The 18,972-nt window shown below is 43.8% G+C and overlaps 1 protein-coding gene across 1 annotated transcript in view; it reads left to right on the forward strand.

The window, feature by feature from the left end:
* Positions 1-18,972, forward strand: part of pcx (pecanex) — a 93,742-nt gene that overhangs the window by 37,181 nt on the left and 37,589 nt on the right. Inside the window, exons 16-27 of the mRNA XM_075674331.1 lie at positions 310-463; positions 3,140-3,172; positions 4,133-4,307; positions 4,834-4,944; positions 7,452-7,543; positions 9,189-9,295; positions 11,022-11,130; positions 12,821-12,913; positions 13,632-13,782; positions 16,017-16,152; positions 16,778-16,955; positions 17,784-17,892. Of these exons, the coding sequence (XP_075530446.1) occupies positions 310-463; positions 3,140-3,172; positions 4,133-4,307; positions 4,834-4,944; positions 7,452-7,543; positions 9,189-9,295; positions 11,022-11,130; positions 12,821-12,913; positions 13,632-13,782; positions 16,017-16,152; positions 16,778-16,955; positions 17,784-17,892 (1,448 nt within the window). The remainder of the gene's footprint in view (positions 1-309; positions 464-3,139; positions 3,173-4,132; positions 4,308-4,833; positions 4,945-7,451; positions 7,544-9,188; positions 9,296-11,021; positions 11,131-12,820; positions 12,914-13,631; positions 13,783-16,016; positions 16,153-16,777; positions 16,956-17,783; positions 17,893-18,972) is intronic.

The raw sequence follows: 18,972 nt of genomic DNA on the forward strand, positions 1-18,972 counted from the left end.
TGGCTGCGAGAACTTGCCTCCTTAAATCGCCTAAGACTAAGTTTTGATCTGTATAATGCAATTACATTAAAACCCTCACAAAGGTGAATATGGTAAGCTAAATATCAAAATTGGCAAGCCCACCTAAAAACCTTTACTACAAGTACACATGTAGCTCACTGGTATCAGGATTAGCCAATCCCTGCTTTTTAGACCACCTCCAGGTTTGGCCCATGGCACAATCTTGTTTACAATCCTGACTGCCCAGTTTTTACCTGTATGTGAATGCTGTCGCATTACAACATGGTAAGCTCATTGGTTGATGTCCAGGAACCTGACGGTGATGGAGAATGTCCTGTCCATTGTCCTGGCAGTCCTGGTGGCTGTCCTGGGATCCCTGTGCCTCTCCAGGGGCTTCTTTCAGGACATTTACAGCTTTCTCTTCTGCTTTGTCATGGCCAGCTGCCAATATTGCCTGCTCAAGGTTGGTGCCCTCTGCGATATAAATTTTTTTTAGAGTGATAATAAAGAGGTACAGTAAATCAGTTTCTTCTAGCAAAGTATTCTTTCAAAACTGTTTCATTTCATCTGTCATGAACCTAACACTGTCTTAGTCATTGAATTGTTTTGCCAGGGATTTGAAAGACTTCAGGGAGTAGTACCGACGCGTATTTCCAAATTTGCAGAAAGCAAACTCCACACTTGTCATATGTAAAAGGATTACACTTTACGAAGGTTTGGAAGCGCATCTAAGCTATTTGAATTTGATGCTATAATTGGTCTCAAAAGGCCAGACCTGGCGTCATTGAAATCATTGTGGTGTCATGGTACCAAAAAATTTGCCGAAGTCATGTGGCAGCAAAGCCAGGTATGGTGGCATTTCACCCAAAAAATACTGAGTGCTACGAGCATGTCTGGCAACTGTGTCTATTGCAGAAATGAAGCGAGCCATTGCATTGTGACATTGTTATATAGTATCCATTTCCTTGGCATTGACAATGAGTCTGGTTCATGGGAACAAGAATGACAGCAAATTATACAGGGTGCTCTGACATCTCCCAGTATTTTTTCTAGCATTTATAAGACTTGAACCTCTATTTAAAACAAGAATGTGATAAATAAAAAGTTTGGTGCCAGGACTTGCTTTGCTTTAAAAACTACTACAAACTTTGAAAAAGCCACAGTGCTTATGGCCAAAACCTGTCACATTGCAAGGTTCATAACAAACCATCTTTATATTGTTCTCTTGGATGATCACTTGTCAGATCACCCCTTGAAGCATTGACCCCCTCGAACAATACAAAAGGGAACACAAAATTTGCTTTTAACACGCTGTAATGACTGAGCTCAAAAGTGCTTAATGGTGCTAAACGTTAGAGGGAGAGCTACCTGCTGCATGTTATGTCACATTTCAATTCACACTTCACAAGTAATAGCTTCTCGAAAACAAATTCGGTGTTCCCGCTCATATTGCTCACGGCATACCAGCAAGCATGCGATGCATGCTTGCTGGTATGCCGTCTTGTTTCCTGCCATCTTGGCCCTGATATGTGAAATGCAATGAAGTTCTGTTTAAACAAATCACTTACGAGTGAATGCTCTTTGTGTCTGCTATCTGTCTATTGTATTGTTTTGTTCATGTACCATTTATTTTTGCAGTGCACTAGATGCCTGTGTGGTTCATTTAGCATCAAGCTGTGTTTGATGCTATATGCTCAATATGCTCCTTGTAGTTTGTGTTCTTCCCTACATGCTAGAAACTATGTAATGGTGATTGATGAGGTGAACCTTTAGCCGACTTACAGTGATCACCGATTCAAACATGATAACTAGACCGTATGGAAACACCACAGATGAATGCAGGAGCGTCCAAATGCGGTCACCATGCATCGCAAATGCTCTCGACCTCATCATATACCACAATGCTTCAGCTCGGTTTTCCTTGGTGCCCATTGGTGGCACGAGTGCCAGCAGCCATTGGCTCCAAGTATCACATTTGTATCGCTGAGAACTGTACGTTTGCCAAGTCCCGACTCGAATTTTCTTGAGCCAGAGTCAGGCACCGTCACTGACCGACGATTCGGACACCAATAGTTCGGACATTCTTGATTAATCGGGCAGCTCCGCAGCACCACTAGCGGCTCCATAAACTTAAGGATCACCGAAATTTCTGACACCTTACAGCATGTCATGCAATAATTTAAACTCCCAGCTGCATCGTGTGCTAATTTGGCCACTGAGTTGGACAGAAATAGCAATGTTTTCTTTTTGATACATCGCCGACACGGTCGCCGGCCATGCATACTGGCATCTCAAAACCAAAACTAGCGGATCTAGCAGTCACTGAACACTCCCAGACCGCTGTACAAGCCAAGTCAAGCCACTAAGTTGTAGAGGCTGCATTTGCGATTTGCATGATTTGTCGTGCGAGTTCTGTGCTGCTCTTATCATCTACCATTCATTGATCCCGTTGATAATGTGAGCAAAGCATCCCTCTGACCACTGATGAAGCGCAAAAAGCTTCAAATGGAGTGCATAAAAGGCATGCATTGCTAGAAAGTTGCAGCCATGGACTGTTAAGACCAAAGACAAGCGTACAAGCACATTGGAAAACTTGGGCCGTATTCTCAGACAGTCACTTTCAGAGATACTTGCACTTTCGCGATATCTTATGTGACCAGTGCTGAACATGTCAATAAGCGGCAGCATTTCTCCACTATGATGATATAGCGTGCTTGGCATTGCATCAAGAATGTCATCGCTTGTAGACACGAATGCGTTAGTCGACAATCATGCGAAAAATCCTAGCGTGCTTTGCATTGTGTCAAGGAGGACATCACTCGTAGGTGCCAATGTGTCTTGTGCTACGCACTGCTAATCTTAAGGTATTGACGAAGATGACAATCCAACAATACAATGCACCTTTTTTTTTTTGGTCATTTGTGAAATAAAGTCACTTATGTTCTGGCGAATCCAATATTACAGACTCCTGATTACTTTAAAGTTTTGGCAGTCCCCATTGGGTCCAAATTATCGGGCGGGGACTGTAAAGAGGCTGCACATGACCTTGGTAATCATAGTTAGCCTGGGAATGCTCCTTGAAATCTCTTTGTTGCTGGTGTTGTTCACGCTCAACATTGTTCTTCTCCTGTACTTTCAGAGTGTTCAGCCAGACGCTGCCTCACCGACTCATGTGAGTTGCCCACCCCTGTGTTCTATCCAACAAAAATCAGCATCGGAGCCCATAAACTTAAAACTTAACTTGGTGAAGGGGTAATCTGATTACAGTGTAAAATCATAGTTGTAGCTATTTTTGGCTTAGTAACGCTGAGTGAACTTTTCTACTCCTCTTTTACTGTTTCCTGAAAGGCATCACCTTAGTACTAAACAAATTCAGGAACACAGCGAGCAATTTGGAACTCGTTACATACTTTGATTAACTAAGCTAACCACCTTGTATGTTCCTTATGTTTTTTTCCGGTGGAATAGATCAACTAGGGCCGATGTTCTTTTGCCTCGCTTCATTTTCCATAGCTTTAAAGGCTGATTCTGACCATGATGTTTGCACAATGGCATTTGAACTCATAGCGATAGGTGGAAAGGATCATCATTAGGAAAATGTCTATGTATCTCACAAAAGGCGTGCACTCGGGGAAAGCTTGAAAAAGAAATGCATGCTATTCCCATCCCAACTTTTCCCACATGGTGTCATGTTCGTATGACTTACAAATTTTAACCTTCACAGCTTGGCCGGTATTTAAGCATGGAATGCTGAGGTGTTGCACGCATATAATTTCTTATAATGTTACCTAGATGTAAATCTGGCGCCACTGTCTATGCGATTTTCCTAACGGGCACCATGCCGCCTTGGGAACGCCCGTTGTGACAGATGCAACGGTACTATTCAGGTGCACCTTCAAGTTGTCCAGGCTCCCTGAGAACGATACCGTTCTGAAGCCGCCACATACTGGTATTCCGGTGCATAAAACAGCGACTTAGGCGGCAGTGCCAAAATCGCTATCTGACTGTGAGTCATGTTGTAAGGAACTTCATGGTTGAACATGTGCAGTCGTGAAACGCCGTGGGAAGTGTGAATGGCCCATCGCTGCAACAAGTTAGGATGCGCTTACATCCCTTGTCATTTTCCTCACAGGGCTACAACCGGGTGGTCCTGTACAGTCGGCCCGTGTACTTCTGCCTGTGCTGCTCGATGTTGATGCTGGTACAGTTCCTGCTCGACTCCAACATCGAGTACCCGCAGGTCACCCTTTATGGGGTGCGACTCATCACCAACGGAGCCGTGGCTTGGGCACGAAGCTTCCTCATAGGTGGGTGAGAGGACGTTTGAATGTGTTCGACTGTAATCATCATCGTCTTCATTCTGATAACTGCGTTCACATTATTATGGCGCGCCCTTTATTGTAACAAACACCCTACTTTTGCGGGCTGCAGTTGCTCCACCTTTGGCTAACTTCACTGTAATTGCGATACTAGCAATTATATTGATAATCCAGGCAAATTTTTGCCTTTGCTGTCGTCGTGATGTTCCGTGTAAAGTCCAAGTGCGATAAGTGGCCTGCGCACTGTGTGCACTGGGTTTGACAAATCACAGCTCTTCATTATGCCAGTGTTGTGATAGCAAGTGCTTGTCATTCTGTCATCGCTGTCATGCCATCATCACTACATGCAGCAGCGGTGGGGTGGGCTCTGCACATGATTGCTGGAGTTTTACGCGACGTTGGGGTCATTGGAGGTAGTCAGGGGAGTAGCTGCAGTCGCAGTAAGTTCAGAGATTAGTGAGTCACTGAAGTTTGCTTTGCTTTTTTCTTTTTTTTTTGTGCATTCATTTTCTAGTGTTCATCTTGGCATTCCCGGTGACCTTCAGCTTGGGGTTGCTGCCCCAAGTCAACACATTCGTGACATACCTGCTGGAGCAGATCGACATGAACCTGTTTGGTGGATCAGGTAAGTGTTGCCCCTCTGTCCTGCCAAATAATTGTGCACTGAGCTGACCTAGGTGACAAGTTTTGAAGGGGAGTCTTCACGGCAACACATGCTGCGCTGACATGGAGACACACTTCTAGGAAAAGTTTTCGTGCGATAAGGCAAAGTTCACTTCTAACTCACATACCGACTTTACTGTTAAATTTATTAAATTCTTGGTAGCGGTTACATGCACCAAAATATGGTACTTGTAATGGGAGGTAGGAGCAGCATCCAGCACGCAGCCGCACTGTAAGGTCGGAGACACCGCTGTATGAGTTGGGCATACTGCTGGGAGCACGGTTGGCAGTACGGTATGTTCAATATAACCGTCACAGACGCTTACGTGTTCGAATTACAGGGCATTCTTGCACATTGAAATACATAGAACTTTAACAGGACCACAGCATCAGTTTGACTATACCAGAAGTTTGAATTATGCAGGTTCGAATCAACGAGATTTCACTGCATGAGTGTGAATGGGTACTGGTATGTGTGAATGAAATTGAAGCAACAACGAGTGTTAGTTAATACTGCAAAATTATTGGTGAGTGTGTATGAGTGAGTATTTACTGATACTGCTGATCCACAAATGCAAGGTGCAGTGAAACCTCATTGATATGATCCTGTTATGTATGATTTCCCAGCGTCACCATTCGCGATCGAGAACACTTAAAATTACCCAATACATTATGCTTACTTTTTTACCGTTTCATACGTTCCCGGAAAACATGACCTTTTAGCACCAACGTTCAGTAGATTGCCGAACTGTGGTCGTACAGTACATTTTCCGGCCACTAGATCTCGTATAAAGAAGAAAAAGCGCGAGGTGCGTGCGATCGTGAGCAGCAGCCGCTCGCCGCAGTGCTCGTCCGCCCGTCTCATGTGAAAATGCTGGTGCGCACCAGGTTTCGTGTCCTGGTGTCAGCAAATCTCCTCCCAGGTCGTTGCACACGGCGTTCACAGCTGTCACTGCCAACCCTGTTGCGATAAGCATCTTCACCTATCTGCTTCACAGCGCGTGGGCTGTAGTGCCATTAAAAGTGTACTGCGCGCTTTTAATAGGCGATAATCCAAACGCACCGGCATTTCCTGCTGCAGGGAGTGTAAAGGCAGCATTACGTATCGCATGGCGGCATCGTATTCCGATTTTGACCACCAGTGCAAAGTACCAAAGCACGGAAGCACGACCAAACTGGGCGCATGCCGCTCCAGTCCAACCCTGACGATGATACGTCCTTGGAGATGAGTGAGTGACAGCCACACACAGATTTCAGAAACCGCAAACACAAAGAAGGTCACAGACTTTCGAGGCATGCCTCCAGGGAGGGAGGCGTACAGTGCAAACTACATGGTGCGGGGCGTGCACAGGCGCATGTGCTGGTGCGTCAGAGGACATAATGGCGTCACTCTAATTTTTACACAATTGTCCGTGTGGCACCACATACATTACCCCTGTTTCAACAACTTGGAATGACCATCTATGACCTTCCACCATGGAAACAATGGTCGCTCAAGCATTCATGTCGACGGGGCCCGAATCGACAAGAATGCTGCAACACGGGCTGCTGCCATGCGAGTTGCAAATGATCGGTGGTTACTATGTCGTTATTGGGAGATTATGATCTGGCGGCACTTTGTATACACATTGCATATCGCTGTTAACCGTTCACGGTGACGGTTTACCTTTAGAACATTGCAGTTTTTTCACCCGAAGTGACACAGATTACGTAATTTTACAGTTCTCTGTGGCTAATGTGCAGTCGTAATGCCGAGACCGTGGTGTCAGATACATTTGCAGAATGATGGCATGACGCAGTAGTTTCCGAAGTTTACGCTTCCAGCCAACTAGAATGCTTCGCCCTCTTGTGCAGAATGCAGTCATGTCCCACTGGTAGTAAGAGATATCACAAGCTCTCGAATAAAGAAGGGCGGCTGCACTTGCACTTTTGAAATGACAGGTGATCAGAACCGGGTGCGGTTTTGAAAGAGCCATATACGTCTCCACATTTTGTGCTTTAGCTGAACGTCTCAAATGGAAGTTTGCAGCTAGGTGCGGGAACGCACCGGGAAGAATAATTACACTGAAAATCTGGTTTTCGCACCGAAATGCCGCCGTATTGTAACTGCCTGCGCCAGATTCAATGTGGTTAATTTTTGAGTGTCTTTATGGGCAAGTCCACAAATAACGAACTTACTTATATAACGGCCACTTCTCACGGAACTGTCGAGTTCGTTATAAACGAGTTCGACTGTACTGTCAACTGCCATTACAACGAAGTTCTTGGGGCATCAAAAATAATTTTGTATCCAGGTCACTTCGTTTTAAAGGTCGTGCACCGTGCAGGTCACAATAGAACCAGGATATAGTTATTCCTTCATTATATGGGTCATTTCATTGTACTAGAGGCGTTCGCTGTAGAGGCGCTCGACTGTATAAAAGTGTGTAGCTCGTCATACTGTCCTGTCCATACCTGTTGCATGATCAGCGACCACTGGATTGGTGTCAGCCATCTACTGTGTGTCACGGAGCCTGGCGTTTGTGGTGTGCCTGTTCGGGCTGGCCTACGTCGCCCTGAAGGTAATTCTGTAACCTGCTAATATGCAGGATTTCGTTTCGGATTTCAGCATGTCGAATCTGTTTGTTGCCTTATGCATGATTTGGAATTTTCAGGGGCCTGTTTTCTGTGGTCTGATATGGTGAAAGCGGAATTGTCCTCCAGTCGTATTATATGCAAATTTTTCTGATTTGTGACCCCAAATTAGAACTTTATATTTGCATTCATGATAATATGCAGAATTTAACTCTGGTTGGTATAGATATGGGCCCACTTCTCACACGTCTTTGGAATCGAAACTCACTCTTGTTAAGAGCAGTAGGACTTCTTTAATGAACATTTTTGTGATGGGAGTGCGGGAGTGCAACGCGTTGTGTATTTTGGTGTGCCAAATTCAAATGTGCATGTGTTGTTTGTTCTTTCTTTGCCATGTATAGTTCTTAAGGTCTTTCAGTGTGAACTAAACAAGCTAGTGAAAATGGTTATTGTTCTCACTTTCGGACTTGTCAAACATGCCCCGGTGTACCATGTTTACGTTGGCCTTGCGCAGTCAAATATCAATTATGCGATCACAGTTCACCTGAATTTTGTGTTAATGTGAGTTTTCAAAATGTCCTGGTCAGAATGAATTAACCATGCAATGTCCAAACGCAGTTTGACCCCAAATAAACTTTAAACATGTTCTAATGTTTGTTTACACGTTAGAACAACATGTTTATTTCTGGCCATGGGGAGTACATCTGTAAGAATAATTAGTAATTGATTTGATAAGCTATCCACAACTAGAAAACACTCTCCAGCCTATCATAAATGCTACTGTAGGCTATGCGTTAAGTTTTCCTTGCTTAAATAAGAATTTTGAGGTGCCAAACTCAGCGATACGCATGTGCAATACGTTGGGCACTCAATACGTTGAGCAATACAGGCTGTTTTGGGAAGACTGGAACCCTCATTCAGTTCAGAATGGGTGATATGAATTTCTGTGCTGCTGTGAGATCTGTCACATGTAGGGGAATGCAGCTTTGCTATGCAGTTGTGAAGCTGGTGTTTGAAACGCAAATCTTTGACCATTGTGGCGGAGACCTGTGCACACAAAGAAAGCATTCACTGTGGCTTGCAGCGAGTGTTGTGAGTGTAGGTGAAGAAACGAGCACAAAGTTTTGTGCATTCCTGAAGGGTGGCCTTGACAACATTGCAGGAAGAATGGTTTGCAAAGCCATCAATGACTCCTCAAGCCTAAGGGAATCACCGTAAAAAATGTGTGGCCTTTGCATTGGTTATGGGACAACCATTCGTTATGGAAAACTCAAGTTTCAGGTGATACAAGCATTTTAAGAGGTCTCAAGGAATTTTGTATCAAGTTTTGTAAAGAGGGAGTGGCTGCACCAGCGCACTTCCAAGTAGTTAGGGGGAATACCAAGAGATGGCGTGAGTGTTTCGCAAGGGACGTTAGCTGCTAGATGGAACACGAGGTGGCAGGACTCGCACTTGGACTGGTGCAGTGCGTGTTGTGTGGTGGTGGAAAGAGCCGTGGAGCTATACGTTGAGCACGGTAATGAGTGAATGTCCGTAACTGAAGTGTGGGCTCCTTGCTGATTATGTCGTTTTGTATAAATATCATGCTAAATCTCTTGGGCATGTTTTTCCTTTCATTTTTCTTTTCTTTAGGAGGGCCACAATCCATCACAGCACATAATGTTTTCCCTGTTTTGTGGGTTTCTTGTCACCTCCTGCTACCTGCTCAGCAGGAGTGCCAGTGATCCCACCATTCTCTGGTGAGTCTTCACCGGCCACCACATTTGCAGCGTGGTGAAGTGCTGCTTTTACCAGCATGTATTCTTGGACACGTGACTCTTTATGTGACCTTTAAGCATGTGGACTTTTGCTCTCTGAAGCGGTTGTGTTCACTCTTTCTTGCCTTCAACTTCTACTGATCAACAAGCGTTCAGTATCCTCAAGGCCATTCAAACTACTCTATTTGTACGAATCGCAATTTCATTGGAATATGAAGCCGAAACCGCATTTGCGATGTTGGCAGCAGCCTATCGTCCGACGTAGCATCGTCGGCATCACAAAATGGCAGCAGGGCGTGCTTTTGTAAAGCTTGCTGTGGGTTCACTCCGGGCTCGACTACGATCTGGAATGTTATTCCAGCTCAGTAAGGCTCATGTTCAATAATGTTCATAATGTTCAATAATGTTAATGCGAGGTGTCACACAGCTCGACACTATATGCTTCGGCATATGCGGCCGCCAGTGTTCCTAGCGTAGTGCCAAGCTTGCTATCTGTTTGTTTACAGGGCCAGGAACAATCTCAGCTGCACACTTCGTCAAGTACGATGCAGAATCACTTCAAATCTAGTGAAGTGATAGTAGCAAGTCTAAAAGTGATCGCTCGAGAATACCGCTCCTGTGCGCTTTGTATCTGTGGCCAGTGACGCACAACTGGCATCAACGACATGCCGCTTTCATTATTAACCTGATTAAAAAAAAAGTTCCCTTCTGTGAAGGTAAATTCTGCACGTCTCATTTGTTTTTATTGTGAATGGGGAGGCCATGCTGTATTTTTAATTTTAAAAATCAGGTGCAATTCACATTCAAGTGCACTTTTTTTTTATGTTCAGCTTTGTCGCGATACAGCCGTGTTATGCGGCAAAGCATACAATTGCCACTAACATGCTTTTGCGTCAAGTTTTCATTTAAAAAAAAAGCGTACTTTAGAATCAGGTAAATACCGTGATCAGACATTGGCGAGCTACCGTTATTGCCAGAATATCTTCCTAGGGTATGCCAAAAGTAGCTGCTTTCAATAGGAGATAACATGGGCAACACATTCGCTGTCCCCTAAGCTCTGGCCAGACAGATGCTGTCATTAAAGAGGTCGCTATTGGGGTCAACGTATAGGGACAAGGCATATGCTCACTGACTGGTCAAGTTCGAATTAACTGGTGAAGGCTAGTTTTAAGATCAAAATAACGAAAGTTTAGGCCCATAGAAATCTATGGGTGCTGACCGGGACCTTCGGTTGGGATTGAATTGGCTGGAGTCGAATTAATCGAAGGGTACCACAACTTCTACAGTTGCAGTGCCGTGTGGGTTGGATAACAACAACAACAAAAAAAGAAAAATCTTTGAGCCAATGCAGTTTCTTCTTGTACTTGAAAGTAACGTGCACATTATTTTTTAGTGAACTCAGGAAAATATGCGCACATTAGAATCGGGTGAGTTCGGTAACTCAGGGATAACCATGAGGTAGAAGTAATGTGGATGTTGATAGATAATCCGCGAATGATAGGTCCTCACAATACTGTCACATTACAGCTGCTAAAGCTATACCTCTATCTGTATTGTATGTTTATCTAATAATAAAAATTGATTGATTGATTGATTGATTGATTGATTGATTGATTGAAAGTGAAGTGCGAGGACCTGCAAGCTTTTTCTTACCATTGTGCATCCACTCAGCGGATTCTGTGCTTTGTGTCATATTGCCGATGAACAGGAACCTTATCAAGCGCCACCTGTGGTCTGAAAGCGTGCCAACTGCCAATGCCACTGACAGTGCTCCCGAATATGTGGATCCGCTGCCAGCAAAACTAGAAAAAACATTTGTGAGTATTTTTTTCTCGTCAGGCAACAGTCATAGAGGGGTGTTACTTTCTTTTGTGTGTGTACTGCCAGTTTCATTTGGCTGGGTAATACTCTTATGTGTACTCACGATGCTGTTATTTTTTATTAGCAATGATTGCTTTTTCATGGCCATATTAACAGACAAATTAGAAAGGTTGTGAGCAACGTGAGAAATGGCATGCAAATAATTTTTTTTATTGCTCGTGAGGATCAAACTACATTAAAAACTATTTTGAGGCATAATATAGGAAATAGAGGTCATTAGAAATGCAGCGAATTTATTTGTGACATTCCCAAGGCACTGCAAAAGGTAGTGTGATAATATTTCTTGAAATAGGCAAAAATAGGCCACCTGTCAAATAGAATCCGAAAGGTGGCAAATCGTGCCAAACCTGACAGTGAAATGGCACAGACATCACCTGCTTTCTACCATTGCCGCTGGCTACATGTAGAGCGGCGGTCCAGTCACGCGACGCCCGGTCCTTTCATCTGACATGCAGATGTTAAGAGACTCCCAAGCATTTGCGTAACCGTATTTTCTTGCCCACAATTTGTAAGCATTAAGTTTTGTTCACATTTTCTGGTATATGAAATTTGATTCTATATCTGACTTTATTTCTTGATTCGATTTGATATTCAATTTGAAGCCGCCTATATATTCGGTACCCACACACCTCTAGTAAAAATTCTTCGGGCCAACTTTTTGTGTGCCTGTTGAATTCTTTATTCTGCTTTTTCCTGCGTTTGTGGATGCAAAATGTTGCAGAAAGCTGCACATTGTTGCATTGTTCTGCACGTTTGTGGTTTACATTGACCGTTGCTTTTTGAAATCGGTCAGCTGTGTGACAGTTGAAGTCATGCATTTCTCTTTAAGGACTAACTTTTGCTGATATGTGGCAGAACATATTGCATCAGGTAGTTTATTTATAGGCAGGGCTGTAAAGGTGTGGATGTTGGCCTCCAAAATTAGTTAGCAAAGACTCGCCAGCTTCGCAAGGACACAATTTGTTGTCATTTCCACTCCCTCCGCATTGCCTCAATTGCTTTGGTGACATGCATTGTGTGTTTATGACATTTTAAGCCCAAGTGAAAATTTGGATTCAGTCAGCCTTTAATGTAGCATAATTTCGTCAACACTTCAGAAGAACTCTTTTCAAACGCCTTCAGTAATATTTTATAGGCACAGTCATGCAATAAGATATTGATATGCTCTTTTGCCAAGAACGATGCCTGAATGGACTAATCTAACCTCTGTATGGGTACTGTTACTGTCACCCCAAAAATATTTTGTGAGCCTGTGGGCAGTGCCAGTTTTCCATGGTGCATGCTTTAGCAAGTTGTATAGCTACACTGAACTCAATATTTTTATTTATTGTGTAACTTATGTGGTCTGTTTTTCTTTAATCAGAATTTAGCTGCTAATTAACTCCTAAGTTTTTTTTTGCCTGGTTGTTACACATTGTTTAATGATATGCATGTAGGTATGTTTTACTTAATCCTGTGACACCTCAGAGCAAAGGTCTCCTCAGAAGAGGACCTTTAGGGGTATTCTGAAATACGTAAGGTGTAGTGAAAAAGTAAATTATTTGGAGTGTACCTGCATCTGCACTGTAGTGTGCATAAGTTCAAGGTAGTCATTGCTAAATGGCACTTCTTTATTAATTTTTGCAGAGGGCCAGACTTAGGACGGATGCGATACACTGCGTCTTCGTAGCAATCTTTGTGTTTGCTGTGCACGTCAGCACAATGTTCTCAGCTCTTCAGGTAAGCCTTCTCTAGCGCCACTGGTTGGCGCATTACTCTCTGCTTCTCTGTGTAAGGGGACAACCATTTTTATGTGCAATGTTATTCTGTTATGTTATCTTTGACATGTCACGTGTGATGACGTGTGACGCTAAGTTAAAATATTTCTATTCCCGTACCTGCATGGATATAAGGAATGCATTCTTTTTTCATTCTGCTGTGTTAGCTACGCCGTGTGTTGTGTCTTTACTACATGGTAAAGAACAGCAGCAACGATGTGAGACACAGAAAGAACAGACCAGACGAGTGTGGTTCTCTTCGTTGCTATTCCTGTATCTTGTGTCGTTTGTGCTGTCTGAGCTGTTCAGCACACACACTGGTGTGTCAGCAGTGTCAGAGGTAATGCTCGGTGCACCATAGATGCTGCTGCTTCTGTGTGCTGAGGCTGGCGTTATTGCGTGTGGTACAAGCATGGTAGACATCATCAAGAAGCAGAGAGCTATGCTGGCATGCGTGAGGAAATCATGGGGGTGCTAAATAACTTTCCGGTGTAATTTTACATTTTCAAGTGCCGGCTGCGCACAAACTATTTTGCGATCTTCGTGCTGTTCGCCATGACAGTGTGCTTTGACTGTAGTTGACGGCTGTCCTGTTGACATGCTCGCCCGTGTTCTTCTTGGGCTGATTGTTGGGATGAACGAGGGGTAAGTGACCTGCTGCCTGTGTTGTAATGTTGCAGCCGTACCTGGAAATGCTGCTTCACCTGACGGCGGTCGTGTGGGGCCTCCTGCTGCACTATGTGCTGCCCCAGCTGCGCAAGCAGCTGCCCTGGCTCTGTTGCGCGCACCCCATCCTCAAGTCGAACGAGCATCAGCAGTTCGAAGTGCGCGGTCAGTGAAGCTCTTCTCTAAGACTGCGTGCCACTCGTGTTTCTTGAAGGACGGAGCTTTGTTTTTTTTTCTTTTCTTAAGCAAGTGCGCTTCTCTGCATTGCACATTTGCCTAATGGCGGCATCAGTCATGGCTCATGTGAAGACGGAAGTGCTTGCTGCGCATGCGTACATGGCTGGGGCTTGTCTCTTGCACATGGTTTCATCACGAGAGTCACGCCCACATTTTCCATGTCGGACGACGAACAAGCTCTTCTCGTATGCACCGGTTTGCAGGAATGACTACCCCATCACTGATTTGCCAAATTGCCTTGCAGGAAAGCTAGCTTTGCAATTACAAAATGGTCGGTTAGTAAGTGTAAGTGTAAGTGCTTTATTTCCCATATACAACATACATTTGAATATGGACTGGTCTTGAAGAAAAAAGCTGCGTCAGCAGCTTGACTAAGTCCTAAAACCCATTTTATGGCAGCAGCCGGGGGAACAACAGTGCATGTGGAAATGATAACAATAAAGCAGAATAAGACGAATAAAATAATGCAAAAGAAACAAACACAGAAATTGATAAACCAAAGCAAGTTGCTTAGCTTGCATATTAAGAAATCAGCAGTATGGAGAAAAAAAAAATATACGACACTCAGATCAGTCACTAAGATCAGTCATGCATACTAACAGCAGATGATGTTGCAGAAGTAATATTGTGATCTACAAGTACAAAGTATTAAGCATAAAACCAGCTCTAAGCAGCAATAATAATTATAGACTAGTTAACGAAGACTGTAAAACATTGATATCATCTGCGATCAGTGTGTTAAGCAGGACAGGCAGCGTATAAGCAATCATTTGCTTTCCATAATTAGTGCACGGGTGCATTACGTACCAATATTCTGGAGATCGTGTTTGATAATGGCGTATGTTCTGTTTAAGGTTAGCTAGTTTAAGTCGTAGTGTGCATTCTTGTTTTGGTGGGTGGAAACATGCACAAAGCTTGAGGCCTGTGTTTTGTTATGATCATCATTTTCCATTCTTGTTGCCGTCCGTCATTGGCTGGCGTGATGCCAAGCCACTCACTACATTAGCGATAAGAAATAAACAAAAGCCCTATGTATTGTTCCTGCTTATCAAAAAAAGAAAAAGAAAGAAAAACAACAACATAATATGTTTCCAGATCTCTTGTTAGCAACATGTGAGCAGTGGGGGCAATGGTACCATTCACGCATGCTTTTAAACACCACCAATGTCATAGATGAGCATACTAAAGTGCGCAGTAGAAACCCGGCGTTCATTGCTGGACGGTGTCCGCTTTAGGAGGCGCATTTATAACTACTGAAGTCTAACCTAAAACTGTATCGTGAGAAGCCAGCAAGCAAGGTCATTCACGCGAAGACGTGGGATCGTTCCCCGCCTGCAGCAAGTTGTTTCTTCATCCACTTTCATTGCTGTTAATTTATAATTTCGTTAATTCAATTAATAAGTACAAGTAATTTCTCCTATGTTTTCCTTGGGGCCTTTGTTTGTTGGCTTCTCATGATATGATTAACAAAAATCGGGACGCTCGGTTAACCCCCTTTCTTTTGGTCCTAACCTAAAGCTGTGTGTCTTTTCAATTGTTTTTGTCCTTTGGCACGTGGTGGCACTTGCATATTGTGTAGCTCTTCATTGCGAGTAAACTTTATGGATGTTAGTCAGCGACCAAGTCTGTCGTCTGTTGTTGTCTTGTCCTTGAGCACAGTTTTTTTTCCTCACCTAACTATCTTTATGTAGGCCATCTCCTTCTCAAGTAGGCTATGTGATGGTGATGCACACAGTGTTTAAATGGGTCAGAATGTTAAGATGATTTAACGTGCAGTGCTTTAGTCGGGACGTATAGTTTTTCACATATCACCGCCTCTTCCTCACTGACACTTCCAATCCATTGTGGGGGATGAGTGGCTGTTGTTTTGAGATCATAGGGGATTTAATCCTCGATTGCAGTGGCTGCATTCTTGCAGGACAGAATGGGAAAAACTCACTTTTGCTGTGCCTTGGATGCACATTAAAAAAATTCCATGCAGCCAGAGTTATTCCAGAGTCCTCCACCCTGGCATCTCCCAAAACTCTTGCGTCAGTCTTAGGTCATTAAACTCGACCAATCGGTCAATATACCAGCCAACCCAGTCAGACAGTCGATCAGTCGATTAGTCAAACAACCAGTCAATCAATCAATGCTCCTTGCTTTCCACGTTCTCATCGCAGAACCAGCCCGAGTGATGTGGTTCGAGAAGCTGCAGGTGTGGATGTGGTTCATCGAGAAGAACATCATCTACCCGCTGCTCTTCCTCAGTGCCGTGAGCACAAGCACGCCCGACATCATCAACCGCTTCGGAGTCGCGTGAGTGTACTTGGTTGCTTCAGGGACGGGGTTGATACCGTATCGACTCATGTAAGCGCTGCGCCCTCAACTTGGTAGCCCTAAATTTGAAAAAAAAAAAAAAATTCCAATGGATAGTGAAGCCAAGTGTGGATAGAATAAAGCATCTTACTCTAATAGCTTTCTAGGAGCCAGTTTCGGTTATGTTTACCTGGAGACGTACCTGCTGCGACGTCATGACAACAGAAGGTTGCCACGTGGGAGCAGGACGTTGCAACCTTGTACTCTTTGGCACTTGCCCCCAGCTCACTCAGTCGTCTGTTATGCTGCCACTCATTTCCAGTATTTTTTCTAGTGTATAGAGGTCCAGGACCTCCACTTAGATGTAAAAAATGAAATGTTAAAAATTTTGTGTCAGTATTCCTTTATAGAGGAGTCAAGGTAAGGCAAGATCAATGGGGCAAAATGGGGCTGAGAAACACCTGCACAAGCGTTGCACAAAAGGTGTTGTTACTCTGTCGTACACTTTCTTCGTCCTTGCACTCAGTCGCACCGTAACAATGCCAGCCAATCGATCGATAGATCAAGCTGAGGCTGTGTCGTACTCCCTCCCCTCCTACGCTTTCCTTTTTCTTCATGCCATCAGCGGTGGCTGCCTAGTGTTGGTGGTGTGCGCCCTCAAGTGCCTGCGTAGTGCCTTCAACGACCCGTCGCAGCATTTCCTTGTGCTGCTCTTCACGGTGCTGTTCTTCACCTACGACTACCGGGGACCTATGGAGCCATTCCTCATCAACTACTTCTGCTGCCTGTTTGTCTTCTCCAAGGTGCGGTGTGCTAGTTCCCAGACTCCGCAAATTTGTTTCCCGTAATTCTTGCCAACTGCGATCATATTGAGATTCGCCTGTACGACTTACTGGCTTCCATTAGCTCAGTGGAAATTGTCATGTGAGGATAGAGAGGGAGGGGAGATATGTGGACACCACAGGCACTGATAAACTAAAATGAAGCATTAACAATAAGAGAAGTTACACTACATTTAAACAAGAAGTGCAGTTAGGTCAATTTTCTTGGGCTTTCCTGCAGAACTCACTGCAGCTACCTCTGCACATTGCTCTACACCACTTTTTACAGGATTGTCGTGCCCGCTATGCGTAACCTTCTAACACAAAGCAAGCAGTAGTGCCTGCTTTTTGTCGGAGCATGACCTCCGAGATTGATGACCCAGCTCTGTAACACTTACTGATGCTTGCAAGAGATATAACTTGTGAAAAAAAAAGAAAAGAAAAAAAAAGACTTCTTTGGCCCCATAAGTCCTTATTTTATCCGTGGTTAAGTTGCCTTTAGGCACAAAATAGGCATTATTATGTTTTTAGGGTTGTAATGTAACAACTTGTATTGATTCAACCTTTGCCTTTACTGTACCTTAATATGTCTACATCCATCTACCCCAAAAATTATTGTTTCATTTGTGTTGTGGCAACTATTGACACCAGGGCTTGGCAGACATAGATCCACACATGTGTGAGCTGATTGAAGCATGTCTAACCTAGGACAAATTTTTGCTGAGCCTGGGCATTGCTAAATACCAGGATTTTGTCCTGGCCAAGAACCAGAGCCAGAAACTGACTGCATGCATATTTTTGTCTTTGCAGGTGTACGAGTTGTTGCTCAAGATTAGCTTCATCATCACCTACATCGCCCCCTGGCAGATCACTTGGGGATCAGCATTCCATGCCTTTGCACAGCCCTTCAGCGTCCCACGTATCCTTCGAAGATTGCTTGTTCGTGTTTTCGGCTGCAGCAATTTAGTTGTACTTCCAAGAATGGTAGACCGACCATCCTTAGCTGACTTGAAGTTCGAGTTACTCTTACAGCAATGAGGAGTCAGGTAATAACGGCATTAATAGCCTTTTATTGATGTTTATTTTAACTTTGAACATTATTTATACAGATTTTTGCCCCTCTATTACAAGCTGGCATAGGTTACATACAAAGTGTGCATTTGGAACAATTACGAGATCAGACAGCAAAGAGACTTTAAGATGAAGCTGTTAAGCTGAAATTGATGTCATATAAATGTCAGAAACTCAAACCAAAATAAAATCTAGGCCAGAACTTAGCACCACTATCTATAATAGTATGTGATTGCAACCTTAGATTGCGATGTCTTGACAGCTGCAAGCACGTGTGTTAAGGGTGATCTTGCATGGCCTCATTTATTAAAGTGATGTTTCTAGACCTCGTATCTCCTTTGCGATTTTGTGTGCACTGTGCCGCAATCAATCAGTCAATCAATCAATCAATCAATCAATCAATCAATCAATCAATCAATCAGTCTTATTTACCAGAAACAAAAGGAACACAGTATAGTATTGCTGCACTTGTATGTGCTCAACACACCTCGAGTTTTCTGTCAGATACCTTCAAAGGTGGGTGAAGTCTGCCTATAATGCTACAAAGAAAGGCATGACGAATGGTGGGATTGAACCTCTTCTAGCATGGCAGCCCAATGCTATAACCAGTAGGCCATTATAACATGCGGCAGGGTGTCTACCAACTGGGAAAACCGGGAATCCTCAGGGATTTTCAATAGTCTGGAAGAACTCAGGGAAAACTCAGGGAATTTGCAGTTCTATCAGGGAAAATTAGCTGTAATTTTATTGAAAGGGAAAGAAAGTCGCGGTAAAGCTGGCTCAAGTAGGAGGAGTTGCCAGTGTTTAGTCAACGTCCGACTTTCCGGACGCCCGATAATTCGGAAGGCTTCGTGGCACCACCGCATACCCCATAGAGCCTATGTATAATAACGTCTGAAATTTCGGATGAAGGAACCCTTCGCCATCC

This window comes from Dermacentor variabilis, chromosome 11, assembly GCF_050947875.1.
Source record: "Dermacentor variabilis isolate Ectoservices chromosome 11, ASM5094787v1, whole genome shotgun sequence".
In the NCBI taxonomy this organism is placed as follows: domain Eukaryota; kingdom Metazoa; phylum Arthropoda; class Arachnida; order Ixodida; family Ixodidae; genus Dermacentor; species Dermacentor variabilis.